This window comes from Channa argus, chromosome 18, assembly GCF_033026475.1.
Source record: "Channa argus isolate prfri chromosome 18, Channa argus male v1.0, whole genome shotgun sequence".
NCBI lineage: Eukaryota > Metazoa > Chordata > Actinopteri > Anabantiformes > Channidae > Channa > Channa argus.
Window position 1 is genome coordinate 9,486,462 of NC_090214.1, and position 16,574 is coordinate 9,503,035.

Below are 16,574 nucleotides of genomic sequence, written 5' to 3' on the forward strand. Positions count from 1 at the left end.
TTAAGTTCAACTGATTTAAACTGATTTTCCATGCTTTGAGGCAATAAAAATAAATGTATTTTTCTCAAAAAAAGCTCTCACCCTCTTCTTACACCGCTAGAATTCGCACCTCTCATGTTATTATTTAATAAGTAGTTACAACAAATCAATCAAGTAACAACAAATTTACATCCACAGGTGCTGTGAAGCTACACTGTTGTTACTAAGTACACAGTAAGTTCACTGTACTTACCCTGTAAGTTGGGGACTGTAATCTAAAGCGTTACCTTGGAGTGTTTAAACATGTGTCCATCACACTCTTGTCTTTGCAACAAAGGCCTGTTGGAAGAAATTCTGCTCCCAATCCCTTTTGGCAGGTCTGTGACACTGATCTCTATGTTGTTACACCTTGAGAATGATGAATAGTATATTTACTTGAAGAGGTAACACATCGTGAGATGTGGGTGCTAATTTTGCTAATTAGAAGCTCCAGGATTCACAGTGAAAAGGAAGGGTTGGTTTCTAAAAATGAAAAGCAATTTGTAGAAAGCAGGTTGGGATGTGATGTATGGCATTCAAAAAGGGAAGGGAGGAATGTTGCGAGATTCCGACCGCATGATGTGAATTGCAGAGCTGCTCATGTAAAGGTCATGTTCCACCTTCCAGTGAAAGTAAACAACAAAGACGTCAAGAATATCTGACTTTATGGTTTGCCTCTATCTGTGGAGTTACAGACAAAATTAGAGTCTGTTTCCTGTCATTCTCAGATGAAGCTGGAGTCCAACTTACAACTATTAGGCTCAACATCTTTTAAAAGGTACATGTTTTTGTCGTAGCATCATTCACTTTAATGTAAAAGGATCCATTTAAAAGCAAAGGTTTAAATTATGAATTGCTGTAAAACTCAACGATTGTGTCTATTGTTAAAATGTGTTTAAAAAAAAAACCCAAACTGAAAAGTCAAGGTCCTAGTTTTGCAGAATATCTTTTCAGCTTTTTGAGCAAAGGGAGCTAATGTGAGTTTTTTACTAAACAAAATATTAAAGGTTCAGTGGTTCACACTGGACTGAACATCACATCTTTGGAAAACTGACTTTGAAAAAATGTGTAAATGCAAAAACGAGTGTTCAACTAGACCAAAACTCTTAAATAATTTGAATTTTAACTATTTTTATACAATTTTAGATGCCTCGTTGAAAAGCTTACTGTTGCTGCCAAACTAAATGGGACCAGTTTAATTGTGCAATATCTCTAAATGTTGGTCACAGTACAGTAATTAGCAGCAACAACTATGTGGTGACTAGCGTCTACAAACTTCAGTGTCATGCAAAAAGAGCTGTTTATTTAAAGATGCTTTATTATATAATGGATGCCTTGTTCTAACATCAAGCAGTGAACTTAATTTCTTTTTTTATACCTCCAGGGTCGATTGTTTCCTTGACCCTGCTGTCATCCTGTGAGGACACCATGTTCTCACCCATCATCCCACCAGCAATGGTTACACTGACACCTGCCTCCTGGGGACCGTGAGTCATTGTGTCTGTCCTGTTTCTGCATATGCTGCTTCACAGTGGTGCGTTTCTAAGATTCAGGCCTAGCTATGGGTTAAGTGCTAAGATGGATCATTCAGCTGGCATGTAGATGAAGTACATCAGGTTCATGTTTACCCCAGACAGAATGCACGAAGACTTGGACAAAAAGATTTAGCCCTTTAAAGGTCACTAAACACAACACGGGAACACCTTCCTAAAATGGTAATGAATTATGGCTTCAAGGTGCAGTTTCAGATTTGCAGGCAAAACTTAAAGTTTTTAAGTCGTGTTAGGACAACATATAATGTAAACACACACTCTTGTTGTTGTTTTTTTGATAAAGCTTTGAAAAAAAATCTGAAAAGTGAGAACGAAGGAGACGTCAACTGTGACATGTGTATAACATAGAGCTTTGGGCTATACAGTCAAGGAAGGCAGAATCATTTGGTTAAATTAGATAATACATCAAAATTCAGGGTGGGGCAATTCTCACTGCGGGCTGGCAAGTGAAGGCAGATATTTACAACTGAAGGCGTGCCCCACTCTCCACCCTGATCGCAATGTTCGAGAACATTATTATGATTAAAACACTTTCCACTTCACTACAGTCGTGTCTCCTCTGCAACCTCCTTTTGTGGTGGTGGTGAAATCATTAAATGTATCTGTTGCTGTTATTCATTTGCACAAAGATCATTCATTGCTATGTTGAGATTTCATTCTCATTTGATGAAACAGATGTATGAGGAACCATCTGTCTACATTTATGTAACCAATTCCTCATTCAGCCAAAATACTGCTATGGCAACAAGCACTGTAAACACCTGCAGTCGAACACAGACAAGACTCAACTGTAAAACAAAGGGCATCTGGATCCTGTCTTGGATTAGGTGAACGTCAGGAGAGAGCTTTGGTGTACCGGTGGCAGCATCCAAACTCCTGTCACTTAATGGCCCTACTGCATACAATGTAGGGCAAGGAGGTGGGCAGAGCGCTCGGGTCTGCTAAGTGCAATGACATCAAGCCATCACACCTTACTGGAAGAAGACATCATCAAAACAGTCTTTAACTACAGGTCCCTGCAGTAATGTAGACTGCTGATTGTAACTGGTGGATATTCCCCTCAGTGGGTCGCAGCCAAACCTACGCTGCATGTGGTGTGGCTTTGTGTTACTGTCACATTTATTATCATCACTATTTTTGCTCATCACACCAGCTGATGGGAAATGAAACTACGTCTCAGTCATGCCACTTCAAGGTTTTTGCAGACTGGACTGCATTGTAAAGTGTTCATGTACATAACTCACAGGGAACAATACTCCCGCTGTTACATTCTCACTGCTTTTTAATGTCCGGACATGCAAGAGCCATGCAAAGAAGCAATAAAATGTAGATGCAGTTATAGGTACTGAGCCAAGGACCTTAGTCTGACTTGGTTCAGTATTTTGGCTTGTTCTCTTTTGTCCCTCTTCTCCCATGAGAAACAACAAAGAGTTGGTTTTTCAAAGGAAGCTATTAAAGCCTTGGTTCACATTGGATTACAGCAATATGAGAGTTAATAAATGGAAACAGCATGTTCCCACACTCCTTCACACAGCTCTAACCATCCAGGTAGCTCATTAACTAAGCAACATTTTCAGAAATTTCGAGCTCTCTTACTAGTGATGTGTCTGGAGGGACATGTGTTCAATTTGTCTGAAACACTAAACCGGAAGGTGAAAATGCATTGAACAGTGTGTTTCATGTGTTAGATACAATACTCTGCATGCCTGGTTGACCATCTTAGTAACTAGTTACCGAACTTTACTTATTAACTACCAAACACAAGGATAAGATTATTAGTACTTTGTTTTGTAGGTGTACAATTTACGTGAACATCTACAACTATATAAGCTCAGGGTAAGCTGCTCTGTCCTGGTTTTGTAGGAACTGCATTCTCAACAAAATGCATCCTGAATTAAAACTCCAACCGCTGGTAAAGGCAAGAATACTTTGTTCTGTCCTTCAATACCCACAAATTTCTATAAGTACAGCTAAAGCTAAAGTCAACAGGATCTCAATGTGCATGTGGAAACAAGTTCAAGCAAAAATGAAACTAATAAAAAAGGGCTGGATGGAATCATGAAATAAGAACACGAGAGAACTATTAGGTTGTGAAGTGAGTTTTAGTTCGATCTGATTATTTCTGTTCATTTATTTGCAAGTTAAACTGAGATAAAAGTTTGTCGATTTTCTTTCTGGATGCACACACATTGTTGTGCATTCCTCTTCCTTTCTTAAGCATCAAAACAAAAAAAGAATAATCTGTCTGGAACCGTCCAGACAACACACAAGCACTTCACCCACAGAGATTTCACAACAAGTGACAACAATTCCTTTCTAAACGAAAAAGTTCTGCCCCGTTAGGTCTTATGTAACTATGTTTCCTTTTGGAGCAGTCACTTACAAAGTATATTTCCTTCTGTAACTTTGGTAGACTCCTGTATGTATAGTTATTGAAAGATTATTTTATGCAGAAGTGCAAAGCCATGAAAAACTGAAAAACATTTTTGTCAATAGACACTTGGGTGACAGGACACTGTGTTGACTGTTCTGAAGCTTGTTCAGTCTGCTCAGTAAATATTTACATTTTGTTAATTTGGCATTTAACTGGATATATCCGGCTAGACTGCAGTCCCACATGGATTTGAACCTTGCAGACCCTTTGTCCCCACCAGGACATTTACTGTACAGTCAAACAGAAAAAGACCCATGTGTTTACCTATAATGCTGTCAGATCATCAGGTCACCGTTCTGTTGCATAATGATACTTGATATATATTTACACTGGTCCTAAGAAAATTACCTGTGGAATGTTTTTTGTCAAAAAAAAAAAAAAACAAACACTTGAAGGAATTGCACGAACACGGAGCTGATAACTAGTATTTTTAAATTGCTTCCACGAACCTCTTGTGTTGTTCACTCCATAAAAAACAAACTATTATTAGACTCTGGTCACATGCACTGACCGCATGTAGTACACATCACAGTCTTTATATCAACAAGTCCAGTGCTTCTCTCACACAGGTGGTACGTAACTAAGTACATTTACTCAAGCGCTGCACTTAAGTTACTTTTACCCCACTACTATTCAGAGGGAAATATTGTACTCGTAACTCCACCACATTTATCTGACAGCTTTAGTTACTATGCTCCTGCAGAATCTTCAAACACAGTATTGAATTTATCATCTGTCAGTAGATAAAGTGGTTACAATCACCACTACCTGTTTTTATCTGCCATGTTGCTAGAACCCCCTGCCCACCTTTGAAACTCTGTTTGGAGCTTACAGCTCAAATGCAAAATGAGTTAACAATAGTTGCTCCTTTTAAAAAAAAAGTTAAGTTACACTGGGGTCAATTTGTAAAAAGAAGAAAAAAAAACTTGAGTGTTGATCAAGGTCTGAACCTTTTAGATTTCTGCAGAAACCTTATTTGTGATGCCCATGTAGAGCAAAACTGGACCAGACTACATTCATTTTATCGACTGCCTCAAGTTTCATTAGTGTTTTAATAGTAAGAGAAATTCATTTTTTAGTCAAGTACTTGTGCTTTGGTGCTGAAAAGGACATTTTCCAGGATCCGATTAGTATTTTAACTAAATCATTTGATTAAGAACTTCACGGCACTTACTGGCACTTTTATTTGAGTACTGAGTTTGTTCTACCACCCCTGCTCCCTCATACTATAACATTTGAGCTAAGATTAGTTAAACTAAAGGGAGCATGTGCAGTACATTAGGGCCTTGGGAATGAAGACAGGTCAGCACTAATAGCTCTGGACTTTTGAGACCCTGATAGACATGCAACAGAGATACTTGAAGATGACTTAACAGTACATTGAGTTTACTAATATTATTGCATGTGGCCCTGAAATAGCATGTTTAGGTTCCCGTCACTGTTTATCCTGCTTATCACAGCACAGTGGACATTTAGTGGAGTTCTGGGAAATTGTACGTAGAAGATTCCAAACATGTTATTGCTGCTTTTTCTATACTGGAGCTGGTTAAAAACAGTAATGCAGGTCAGTCCACTCAGATATGACAAGATATTGTTTGGTGTGTTTCTATTCTCTCATTCTTCCATCCTTGTGAATTAATTTGATATTTTGAATTTGCTTACTGTTACATTGCCCTGCAGTGTTCACATTGTATGTTTAAGCCTGGCAAACAGAACACAATGCTGCATTGTCTGTAGTTTCAGCAGTAGACTAAATAATGTTCTTCATTTTTCAACATTTCGCTCTTTTTTGTGACCGAGCTAAAGGAGCAATATTTAATTTACTGCAGAACATTAATTTAGTTGTGCAGTAGCCTACAGCTTTGTTTCAGACAGAAATAATAGATGGGCTGATTGTGTGAGCAGTGCATCAACATTAAAGGGAAACTGCCTGCTCAAGTGTGGAATTTTGAATGATGTTCAAGCCAAACAAAAGATTTAATTTCTCTTGTATTGTTAAAATAATTGTTTTACATCTAAATTGTAGGACAAAAAGAGTCCTTCTGCCATATAAATCGTTCTTTAGCGATATTTTGCTCACCTGGCTAGAACAACTTTTTTGCTATTGTGATACATTTTGTAGGGGTTCATTCCAACATACCATTTCTGTTTCTAATTCTGAGTGTTTGTGTGTGTATGCGCAGGCAGCACCACTCGTACGCACATCTGTTTTCAAGTATGAACGCATGCTAACCTGCTATCATTTTCTTCTATGCATCTCCGTGTACCCTTGACACAACACAGGAATGTAAGCCATCACACAACCATCAGTAAACACATTAAAACTGTTTCCCTCCAATATCTGCAAAGGCAGTCGCTATTTATCCAGAGTTCAAACAAACATTCAGTACCCATAAACAAAATGTTTGGCCTGCGTAAGCCAAAAATGCTGGGTCGGATCCACGTGTCTATTGCAGCAATGCTTGTGTTGATGCGACACATACACAAACAGAAACTAAAAGATAGATGGTTTGATATCTGGAAAAAGAGGAAGGATACAACGGTTTCGGACAGCAAGCTGAGAGTCGAATTTGTTGGTTTGATTGGATAGAACATGCAGTCGTTTCGTCTTATATGGCCATTTACTACACGCCTTCCGTCATCTTGTGAAGGAGATTAGACGTTTTTCAGTGTCTGAAATACCACCGTGGTTAGAAACTGTAAAACACATCAGTGGGCTGTTTTTAATATTTGTAGAGTCTCATTCCTTTAAATTGACATTTTTGTATTTTCTTTGGCAAAACATTTTGATGGTGTTATACAGGTTCCTGGAGAAGAAAAACAATATTTATTAATCTTTATGCAGCTGTAGTTGGTCGTACTTTAAACAGACCATTAATAACAGATTGAAAACTCTCCTCAAACATCTGCCAAATAATATCCTGAATAGTAGGGGTGCTGAAGTCTTGACTAAATCTGACTTTAACCTTTCATCAGTCTGATGCACCTAAGAAGACTGACTAGGTTTTTAGCACTGGTTACTGGGCCTCATCAAATTTGGCAAATAAAGTTTCCTTTGTAAACTGATGACTTTGCTTGTCCCACAAGTCAACATTTATGTGGTTTAAATAATGATTTTTCTTTTCTCTTCTTTTCTTTCTCTCTAGACAAGTTCAGTTGTCAATCAATCATAAATTCTAAATTTGAACATACCAAATTTAATCCTAAATAAAATATAGATACAAGTAGGAGATTGAGATACACGTAAGACATAATGACTTGTTGTCTCGGCATATGTTTTGAATTCCTCTTTATTTAAATGCATTTAATATGTATAAATAAATTTGATTAAGGAGTTTGGACAGAGGTTTTCATCAGTCGGTAGCAGGAATTAGACATTCTCTTATAAATAGTGGTCAAGAAAAATCTCTTAGTCAAACAAAATGAGCAAAGGGAATTCAGAAAAAAAACTGTCTGTCTCTGGCTTTCCTACTGATGATAGGCCATTAAAGACATCAAATGAGAGGAAAAGGTGCAGAGCGGAAAGAAAGACAGGATCAGAGTCGGTGCTTGTTGAAGGTCAAGTAAACACAGTAAAGTCTGGAAACTCAATTTGGTCACTCACTGCAGCTAAATGATTTATTATGCACGATTCAGAAGATCCCATAGGACTTAAAGGAAAACAAAGAAATACACACACTCTTTGAACATCTAAAAATAATAATGAGGCAATTTGTGCATCTCCTTTATGTAGTGAACTAATTACACTCACATTTCCCTACACTTAAAACTCTAGTACTGAAAATGAATACCAGTGGGTTTGAAAACCTTTGACAGTGTCATGAAATAAAAAATTCTATGTTAATCAATCTCATTACATTCTCTTTGTTAAAAGTTTGGACACACACTTACAGACACAGACAAACACACACATTAACGTTGTGCATGGAGAGATGTCACAGGACTTGGGAATGAGGGGGAGATGACAGATCATTTTAAATGATGGAAACAAAACACTCAAAGGAACAGTATCCGTGACGCCAATAGGTAGTAAAATTACCCTTGAATCTGCCAAGACCAATAGGCTTCAGCCCTGTCTGCTGCATTCCTCCCCTGCACAGCTCTCACACACTGCCATTTAAGGCTGCCGAGTGCACTGACAAGTTTGGGTAAAGAGAGGTAGATAAAATGGAACAGTGCTTCTGATATTGTACAGTTGTTTTGTGAGCACTCGATCACCTCTGTCATCTGTCTATCACCTAAATCTACAGGATGATTTCTGAGCTCTGATATCATTGTTTTGCTTTTTTCTCCTTTAATTTTATCTTCATTTTTATGCACTTGTACCCCAGTTATTACCCAATGCATACTGATAAAAGAGGTGTAAAGTTGAAACTACTATAAATTGCGTTGCTGAGAAATAATTGTGCATAGATGATGAGCTGTCTGCATTCTTGTTGAAGTGTAATGATTCTAGGGAAATTGCAGTAGAACTTACTACAACTTATTTAAAACATATTAATTTATAGTTTGCAAGAAATTGAGACGCACTGAGTTTTCAAATTTTTTGATTCTTGCTCAATCTTGGCCAAAGCGAGGGAAAAACAGGCACACTTATGAGAGGCTGCAAGGATAACAGGATATGGTGTGTGCTTCCCTCTGTTGGACAACTAGAATAACAACTACCTGCAGTAAAACCAATTAGAATTGTGACTCATGATGGGTGTAGTGCAATTTCTCACAAGTGCTGGGTCATATTTCCTAGGAATAAAGAGCATTTTACTTTAAGAAATCCCCAAAAGTCAAACTTTTAAAACCAATTGATGCACTCATCTCAAATAAAATCTTGAAAATATGATTAAAAAATTATATTTAAGCATCACAGAAGCTTGTAAATACTGAACAAAAAGTAGATACTACATTGAAGAAATCCCACGTAAAAGTCATGATTTCATGATAACACTTTCACTCAGCTAAAGACGCGAATGCACTTTTTATAGAGATTTTAAATATACAACTTTGTCAATTTCAGTGCATTAAATTAAATTACCAGAAGGAACCCCCCACAACCTCTCGGTGGGCTGAGAATCATCCTAGTGACCTTCTAGCTGAATGAGAGTGTGAAAGGTCGTGTGTCTGTCTATGTGTCTCTGTGCCAGCCTGCAGAGACTGGCCTCCTGTCCAGGAAATACTGTACACCACCTTCCACCCAGTGACAGCTGGGATCAGCTCGAGCACCCCTGCGACCCTTAACATTTTAAGCTATTATGATTCTAATAATAAATATTTTTAGACTCTGCATAAGTATTTTATACTCGGATTACAAGACAGTGACGATGCAGCTGCATTAATGCAACTTCAGTGGTCAGCATGCTTATGGGTTATAGATAAATGCATGTTTCTACTGTATGATTATTGTTTTTTAAAATTATTATGGCTATGCATTAGCCTAATACTAAAGTGTTTAAAGAGCTTTATTGTTAAATGTATACATCACTCTGATGAGTACAGATTTTTTGTGCACTTGCTCTAAATTTCCACTAGAGGCCGCCCTTTTTACAGAAACCAGTGAACTGAGACATGGGCTGAGCTACCATATGAACTCATTCATGCATTGCTGATGCATCACACTGGAGACAAATAGGCATACACTTTTATTCAGTAAGATAAGTAAGGTCAGAAAGAAAAACTTAAATTTTACTATTCACTCATTTAGTTTCTATGATTCAGTCAATTTGATTGTTCCAGTGCTAAGCTACTTACCTTCCTTCCAGCAAAGAGCATACACAGCTGATGCATGGAACCTCCATTCTTGGTCAGCTCTTTCTTCAGGGTTTTGGGCGATGGGAGTGTCCAGCCGCCCTTGTGGTGTGCACCTGACGCCTCCAGGCAGTTAATGGCATTGTCAGAGGTGAAACAAGGTGTGCGAGGGTCCTGCAGGAGGCTCCCTTCGCTGTGGGTGCGCCTGCGGAGGGAATTCTGCACACTGAGCCCCCCTCCTCCATGTTTCTCACATGTGGCACCCTCCACCATGCTGCGGCGTTTGCTATCACTACGTTGCAGGTAAGCATCATCACTGTCATCTTCATCATCCTCCTCGTCCTCGTCGTCAGACTCCTCGTCTTCATCTTCATCATACTCTTCGTCAGTATTGGGTGAGGAGAGGGCATCAGCGCTAAAGGAGCGATCAAGACGTAATTCGGGGATAACAAACGAAGATGAGGAAGAGGAAGGAGGAGCATTGGTGTCAGGAGGCTCTGAGGCATTGTCCTCATCTGTGTTTGACACCACCAGATTTAGGTTGATCTCCTCATTCCTCTCTTCTTCCTCCTCTCCTTCTTCTTCTTTTTGCCCCCCCTCACTCCCTGCACTCTTTCTGCTGGCCCCATCCCCCTCCTCCTCCTCACTCCTGTTCTCCATATCCTTCCCTTCCCTCCACATCTCCATCTCATTTCCCTCCACACTCCTACAATCCTCCCCCTCAGTGGAAGGAGGTGGTGTGGGAGGCACCTTATGTTTCTCCGCAGATCCCATTAGGCCACCAAGAGGCATGTAGACCTCATCCAAAGGGGTGAGTGGCTCAGAGGTGTGAGGACTGCCTAAGGTTGGCGGCTCTGAGGGGCTTGATGGATACACACTGCTTTCATCACCCTCTGAGCTTCGGGGAGGCAGGTGGAGACACACACCACCATGATCTCCTCCTACTCCGCCCAGCTCACATGAAGGGGCATCCACCTTTGGCTCCAACATCTACAAGAGGTAGCAGATATAGAAAAGGGGTTTAAAAAAAACTCTTTTGACAATTAAAACATAAACAGAGTTTCCAGTTATTGAAACTTGTTGTGAAATAGCTCATGTCATGCCTACATACTGTTTTTTTACAAGCTGTACTGCCAGGGTCAGACAACATTAGTCTTTTTTATGGACACAACGTCGGATTAGTTAATGATTAAAAAAAACAAAAACATTAACTAAACACTGATTGCAGCATGTGGACAGTCATGACCTATGACCTGATGGGCAAGAAATAGACTTCCAGAATTATAAATGTAAACAAACATGGCATCACAAAATTTGTTGTAAAAGTAGGCATAAAAATGATGGTCTTTCCTTCTCTGTTGTGCTAGAGTAGGTTTTATACCTAAAGGTAAGTTTTGTTAAGACAGACGAAGATGAAACTGTCAGAGACCACAATAGAACATCAGTGACAGAGAGTTTATATTGTAATAAGCGGCTGTTTTACTGACCCGTGCTGCTAGATACCGTACCACACTGAAACGTGCTGCACTTATTTACTCAAACTAAGCAGCTATGGGGCCCTCAGGGCCCGGAGAATAAAAAACCAACCAAATGTCTTTTTTGAAATTGATGAGATTACTGCTACAAAGTGTCAGCCCCCAGCCCCCCATCTGTTCACCCATGCATCTCCTCTGATATATTTCTATCATTTTAACGTAGAATGAATTCATTTTTAACGCAAATGATGGCACACACACACACACACACACACACACACACAAGGCCTCCACTGCTCCCATTTACTAGTCAGGGTCAAACAAAATATCCATGTAATATACTAATGTGTATATACACACATACTTGTGTGTTTCATGAAAACACACACACAGCACAGGTCCTCACCCCTGCTTTTGGCAATCTATCTGTATTTCCTCCTTCCCAAAATCTGCTGGTTTTAAATGCTGCTTTAACTTCTGCCAGCCCACAGAGCCCTCAGTGGGAGGATTATAACAAATGCATTTGAGTGGGCCAACATCATTCTGAATCGTGTTTCAAAGATTATCAGAAGTTCTTGATGGTACTAAATGTAGTTATGAAGTTATACACAAACTTTTTCCATTTCACGAAATGATGCAGTACATTTTTCATTAGACAAAAAAAAGAATGGACTACAAAACAGTGACTTAATTATATAGTGTAGATTAAAAATATAAATTGTCTATGTGTGACTCAAAGCCATATATGTATGTTTGAAACCTTTAGGCAAATTCAACACTAGAATTCAAGAGGTTAATCAACAGTTTATTCACTTAGTTGCTCATCAACATCCTGTAGCTATTTAGTGCTATTTTGTGCTGCAATTAACATGGCTCACAGAGACCTGAAGGCATGTATAAATACTTTAAACAAAGTCATGCACCAGTCTAAATATAAAAATCTAATCTGAAGTGGAAATTGCTTACAAAGATCAAACAAAAGGCAAATAAAAAAAATCCACAGGGATGGATTCTATAAAACTAAGGAGTATAGTATGGAATGTGACTAGTATCACAAAGTTAGATCATACGCTCTACATTATTTAAAACTGGACCAAAACATTTAGTTAATTGAAACAACCGTGTTAAGCAGTAGACAAGAATACAAAGAGGTTGTAATAATGTTTGCTTAGAAAGAAAATAACTGGGCTCAGATGATAAAGCTGCTACCTCAGGTAGGATCCAATTCAATCAGTTAAGTCAATGTAGAACAAAATCATTGGATCACTACCGACATTTTATTTATATACAAAGACAAATTCCTAAACAAGAGTGAGGTTCATTTTCTTCTATTGCTGAACAAAAAAATAGGAAAACATTGTTTTCCTTTTGTTACCCACAGTTCATAAAGAGCGGAACAGTCCAGCACCGTAAAATTTAATGTGCTATTTTTAAATAGCAGCAGGTTTCAAGAGCACACGTGAACATTTAACATATACAATCCCCAATGTATTCGGAAGTGGGTCAGTGAATTCGTGTCAAGAGAATCTTTTCTACCTTCTTTCAGTCCGCAGTAAGTTTTGTGAAGGGCTTTATTGTGCTGGTCAAGCTAACTCATGATGAGCTACAGTCACAAGACACTCTGCTCCATTAGAGATAATACTGCCTCCTCACACAGCTCTTATAATCTTCCAAAAGATGTTTACATACTCCTCAAATTAGTTTTCCCAGTCACTAGGGCTGTGGTTGTAATTGCATATAAACTTTTGACCTGAAATCTGCACAGAGCTTTTTAGCTCACAGTTAGGATCAACTCCAATAAATAAAAAAAAAATAAAAAATAGTAAACTAATTTTGTGGGATTGCACCTAATACAGGTTTTCTATAAGAGAGTGTTTACAAAAAACAGAAATCTATATTGTGTAAACATAAGTAAAAGTAATCTCTGTGCTATTAGTACACTGAGTAGTGTGGTGGACTATGAATGTGTGCTGGCCTCCTCTGGTGTTGTCCCTTGTCTCTGATTGTGATCTTTATAAATAGGATCTCAGGATGCAACCATGGAAATTCAATTCAGGGTCTTATTTACAAGCGAACCACCATAGGGTGGCTGGGGTAACCCTTAGAGATAGAGACATGCAGAGGAAGGTTTGAGTAGAGTCACTGGTCCTTCATGTCAAAATGAAACTGCTTAGGTTCTTTGGGCTATAGTTAGGACTGCATTGAAGTATTTTTCCTTCAACTGGTTGACCCTGGGGTAGACACAGAACACACTGTAAGAGTTATACAGCGTAGGATCCCACAGGAGGAGCTAGAAGCTGTTCCTAGGGAGAGGATACCTGGGCTGTCTATACCCAGCCCCAAATACCAAATCAGAAAATGATTGGATTGAAGAGGAACTTAAAAATTCAAAATATAACTCCAGGACTGAATAAACGGTCTATGGTTATGCCAAACTACTAACCCCTGTACTATTTTATTTTTCAACAAGCATTGTCATTCTAGGAAGAGATGTTCCTCTAAGTAGCACAGAGCTTGACAGACCTTGTTTATTTGTTTATGTGATGTCAGCTTCATTTGTTGATGCCAGAGTCTGGCTATGGTGGAGCCCTTTGAGACAAAAACACTGACTCACGGCTATATATATACCCCTGATATATATATATATATAAAAACTTGACTTGTCTTGGTCTTCATGAATATATACAGCACAACTGCCCCACGGTGATCTAAACCTCTCATTTTCTCGTCTAACTCCCTCTTAACCTCTCCATGATCCGACCTAAACGGTTCACAGCAGTGTTACAACCGAGATATCAAGGTATCTTACTGACTCACAGGGCTATTTTTAGAATGAAATGTACTCTCATAAAAACACCAAGAGAGGAAAGTAGAAATAAAACCCTGCCTTTATCCCTTTCTGCCCATCCTTTTCCTGTACTTTCCTTGTTTATGGTGGTCCAAGTCACAAGAGTGAGTCATTGTGTACCTCTGTGACCTCCTCCTCTCTTTCATACGTAAAACTCTTGACTGTTGAAGATATAGCTTGAGACACAATGGAGCCACCTGTCCTATAAAATACACTTGTTCCTTCTCACACTCTCTGCATGGAAACACACATGCAGATAAAAAAAGCAAGCAGCTTCACATTAAAGATGTAAGACATGGTCCAATATAGCATTAACTACTTATACTCACTCTTCAGTCACCCTGCTTCAAAAGATTTATGAAAAGACACAAGCTAATGGTCAATGAGTCCGTGTGAAGTGTGCATACGCTTTTTCTGTCCTTCAGTTAATGTGCGTGTATACCTGCTTGTACATCCATGCGTACTCAAATACGGCTCAAAATCATTAATGATTCAACACAACACGATTACTGGCTTTGCATCAATTAAGCAAGGAAATAAAATAAGCGCTAAAAGGTGGAGAGAGAGAGATATAAGATCAGAGAGTGAGTAAATGGACGAGATAAAGTGGAGAAGCAGTAGGGAAGAGAGGAGTGAGAGCAATGACACAGAGGTGAGATGACTGATGGAGAACAGAGAGGTTAAAAAAACATGAACTACCTAATGATCACATTTGTTAAATTGTGTAGATATGATGATCAAACATTACTTTGGATGTGTTAGTTCTTGGGGGTTAAATGTAAAAAGACTGGATTCAGCATACTGAGAAGATATTTTTCCCTATATACTGAACCAGGAAATCTAACAATAAGAAGCTATGTATTGCAACAAATATCTTAAACTTAAATACTCACAGCCTGATAAACCCTTCTGATATACTGTAGTTTGCTAGTTAGTGTAAACGCTATTAAGCTAATAGTTATAGAGAGATAAACGTATAAAGCTTAATAACGTAACAAACTCAATCAATCTATGTGAACTTAAAACCAACTGGAGGCAGCACATCAGCAGATGGTGGGCTTGGGTCTGTTCTTCCCCGTTTCCTTAGAGTCCATTTGGTTTTGCTATAAAGTCAAACAAAAAGAAACATTTGGGAATAATCCATAATGGCTCAGAACTGTAGAAAATAGGCCAGTGCTTACATGCAGATCTGTCCCTTCACATATTCAGTGTAGTACAGACAGAAATGCAGCACAGACACAGTGTACTCTTTTGTACACGGACAGATCGTATGCCACAAACAGATGCACCGATGCCCAATACATATGCATGCTTGTCAGCTTTGGGAGTCCCAAAATGGGCTGTGGAAGGAAACAAACCATAAATCTCTTTTCTGCATTTCGTGACTTGTCAATGTGCAGAAGAACAAAAATACAGATAATCTTATCACACTGTATTAGTGTAATGACTCAAATGATGTATTTTACAGAAAGTATCTCTTTGTTTAACATTATCTGTTAAGAAAAGAAGTACATCCCTTCCAGAGACACCTACCAGACACCCATACAAGACAACTGTGTTGACTGAGTGGAATAAAAACACTAAATGAACCAGACTTTAGTCATATTTCTAAAATATTCCGCCTTAAGAAATGAAGACTGACAATAATCTTTGTTTGCAAATACATTTCTTATTATCAGTACAAATATCTGAAGGTCGAAATCTTCTCATATTAGGTTAAAGCACATGAAAGCAAACACACACACACACACACTTGTGGACAGTCATCAAGAGACAATCATGTGAACTCTTGTCCCACAGCTATCGTAGAAATGAGAGACGCAGCCCGGGGGAGCAGCTGTGCTGTACATTCCCCAAAAAGCTAAAGATATACCTATGAACACATAACAGTTTCTCACAGTTGTCTCTTTGTGTCTCGCTTTTGATTTACTCTGTTTAATTTCCTGTTCCTACGAGGTTTTCTTTGGTCAGGATGTACATTAATGAGCATTACACTCCATTACACTATTAGACTTGCCGCATCCGATTCCAACCTCAATAAATCCAACTGAATTAGCGACACTGTTAAAAATATTGCACACTGACAAACAAAAGGATATGGTTTGTATTCTCTTCCTCTTTGCCACTCCCTCTTACTCCGCACTGTTGTACCGTTCACTAACTCAGCTGTGAAGCAGTATGGCAAGTTGACTGGCAGGAAGTCTAAGTGATGTACATAATCAATCTATATTAACTCTGTTATTTAGTCTTCTTTACATACTGATGTCTTATGGATTTCTTCTAACAACATGTGATGTCTTAGAACACTTCCTGTTTACAAAGCCCAAAGGGGAAAAAACAAAATTAACATGGAGGGAACAAGAAACAGCATCAAAGTTAATCAGACTGGACGCTTTCACACTCCTTTTTCTATTTACACTTTTTAATTTACATGAACTGAAGAGAATATTTTCCTAATCACATTAAAACAATATTTTATGAGTTTTATGTTTTAACTCACTTGTTTT

At 38.5% G+C, this 16,574-nt stretch overlaps 1 protein-coding gene across 9 annotated transcripts in view; it reads right to left on the reverse strand.

Annotated features, from left to right (window-relative positions):
* rgs3a (regulator of G protein signaling 3a) overlaps window positions 1-16,574 on the reverse strand; it is a 129,176-nt gene that overhangs the window by 21,285 nt on the left and 91,317 nt on the right. For all 9 annotated transcript variants that reach the window (XM_067485047.1, XM_067485048.1, XM_067485050.1 and 6 more), the window contains one exon: window positions 9,748-10,734. In XM_067485047.1, coding sequence (XP_067341148.1) covers window positions 9,748-10,734 — 987 coding nt within the window. The remainder of the gene's footprint in view (window positions 1-9,747; window positions 10,735-16,574) is intronic.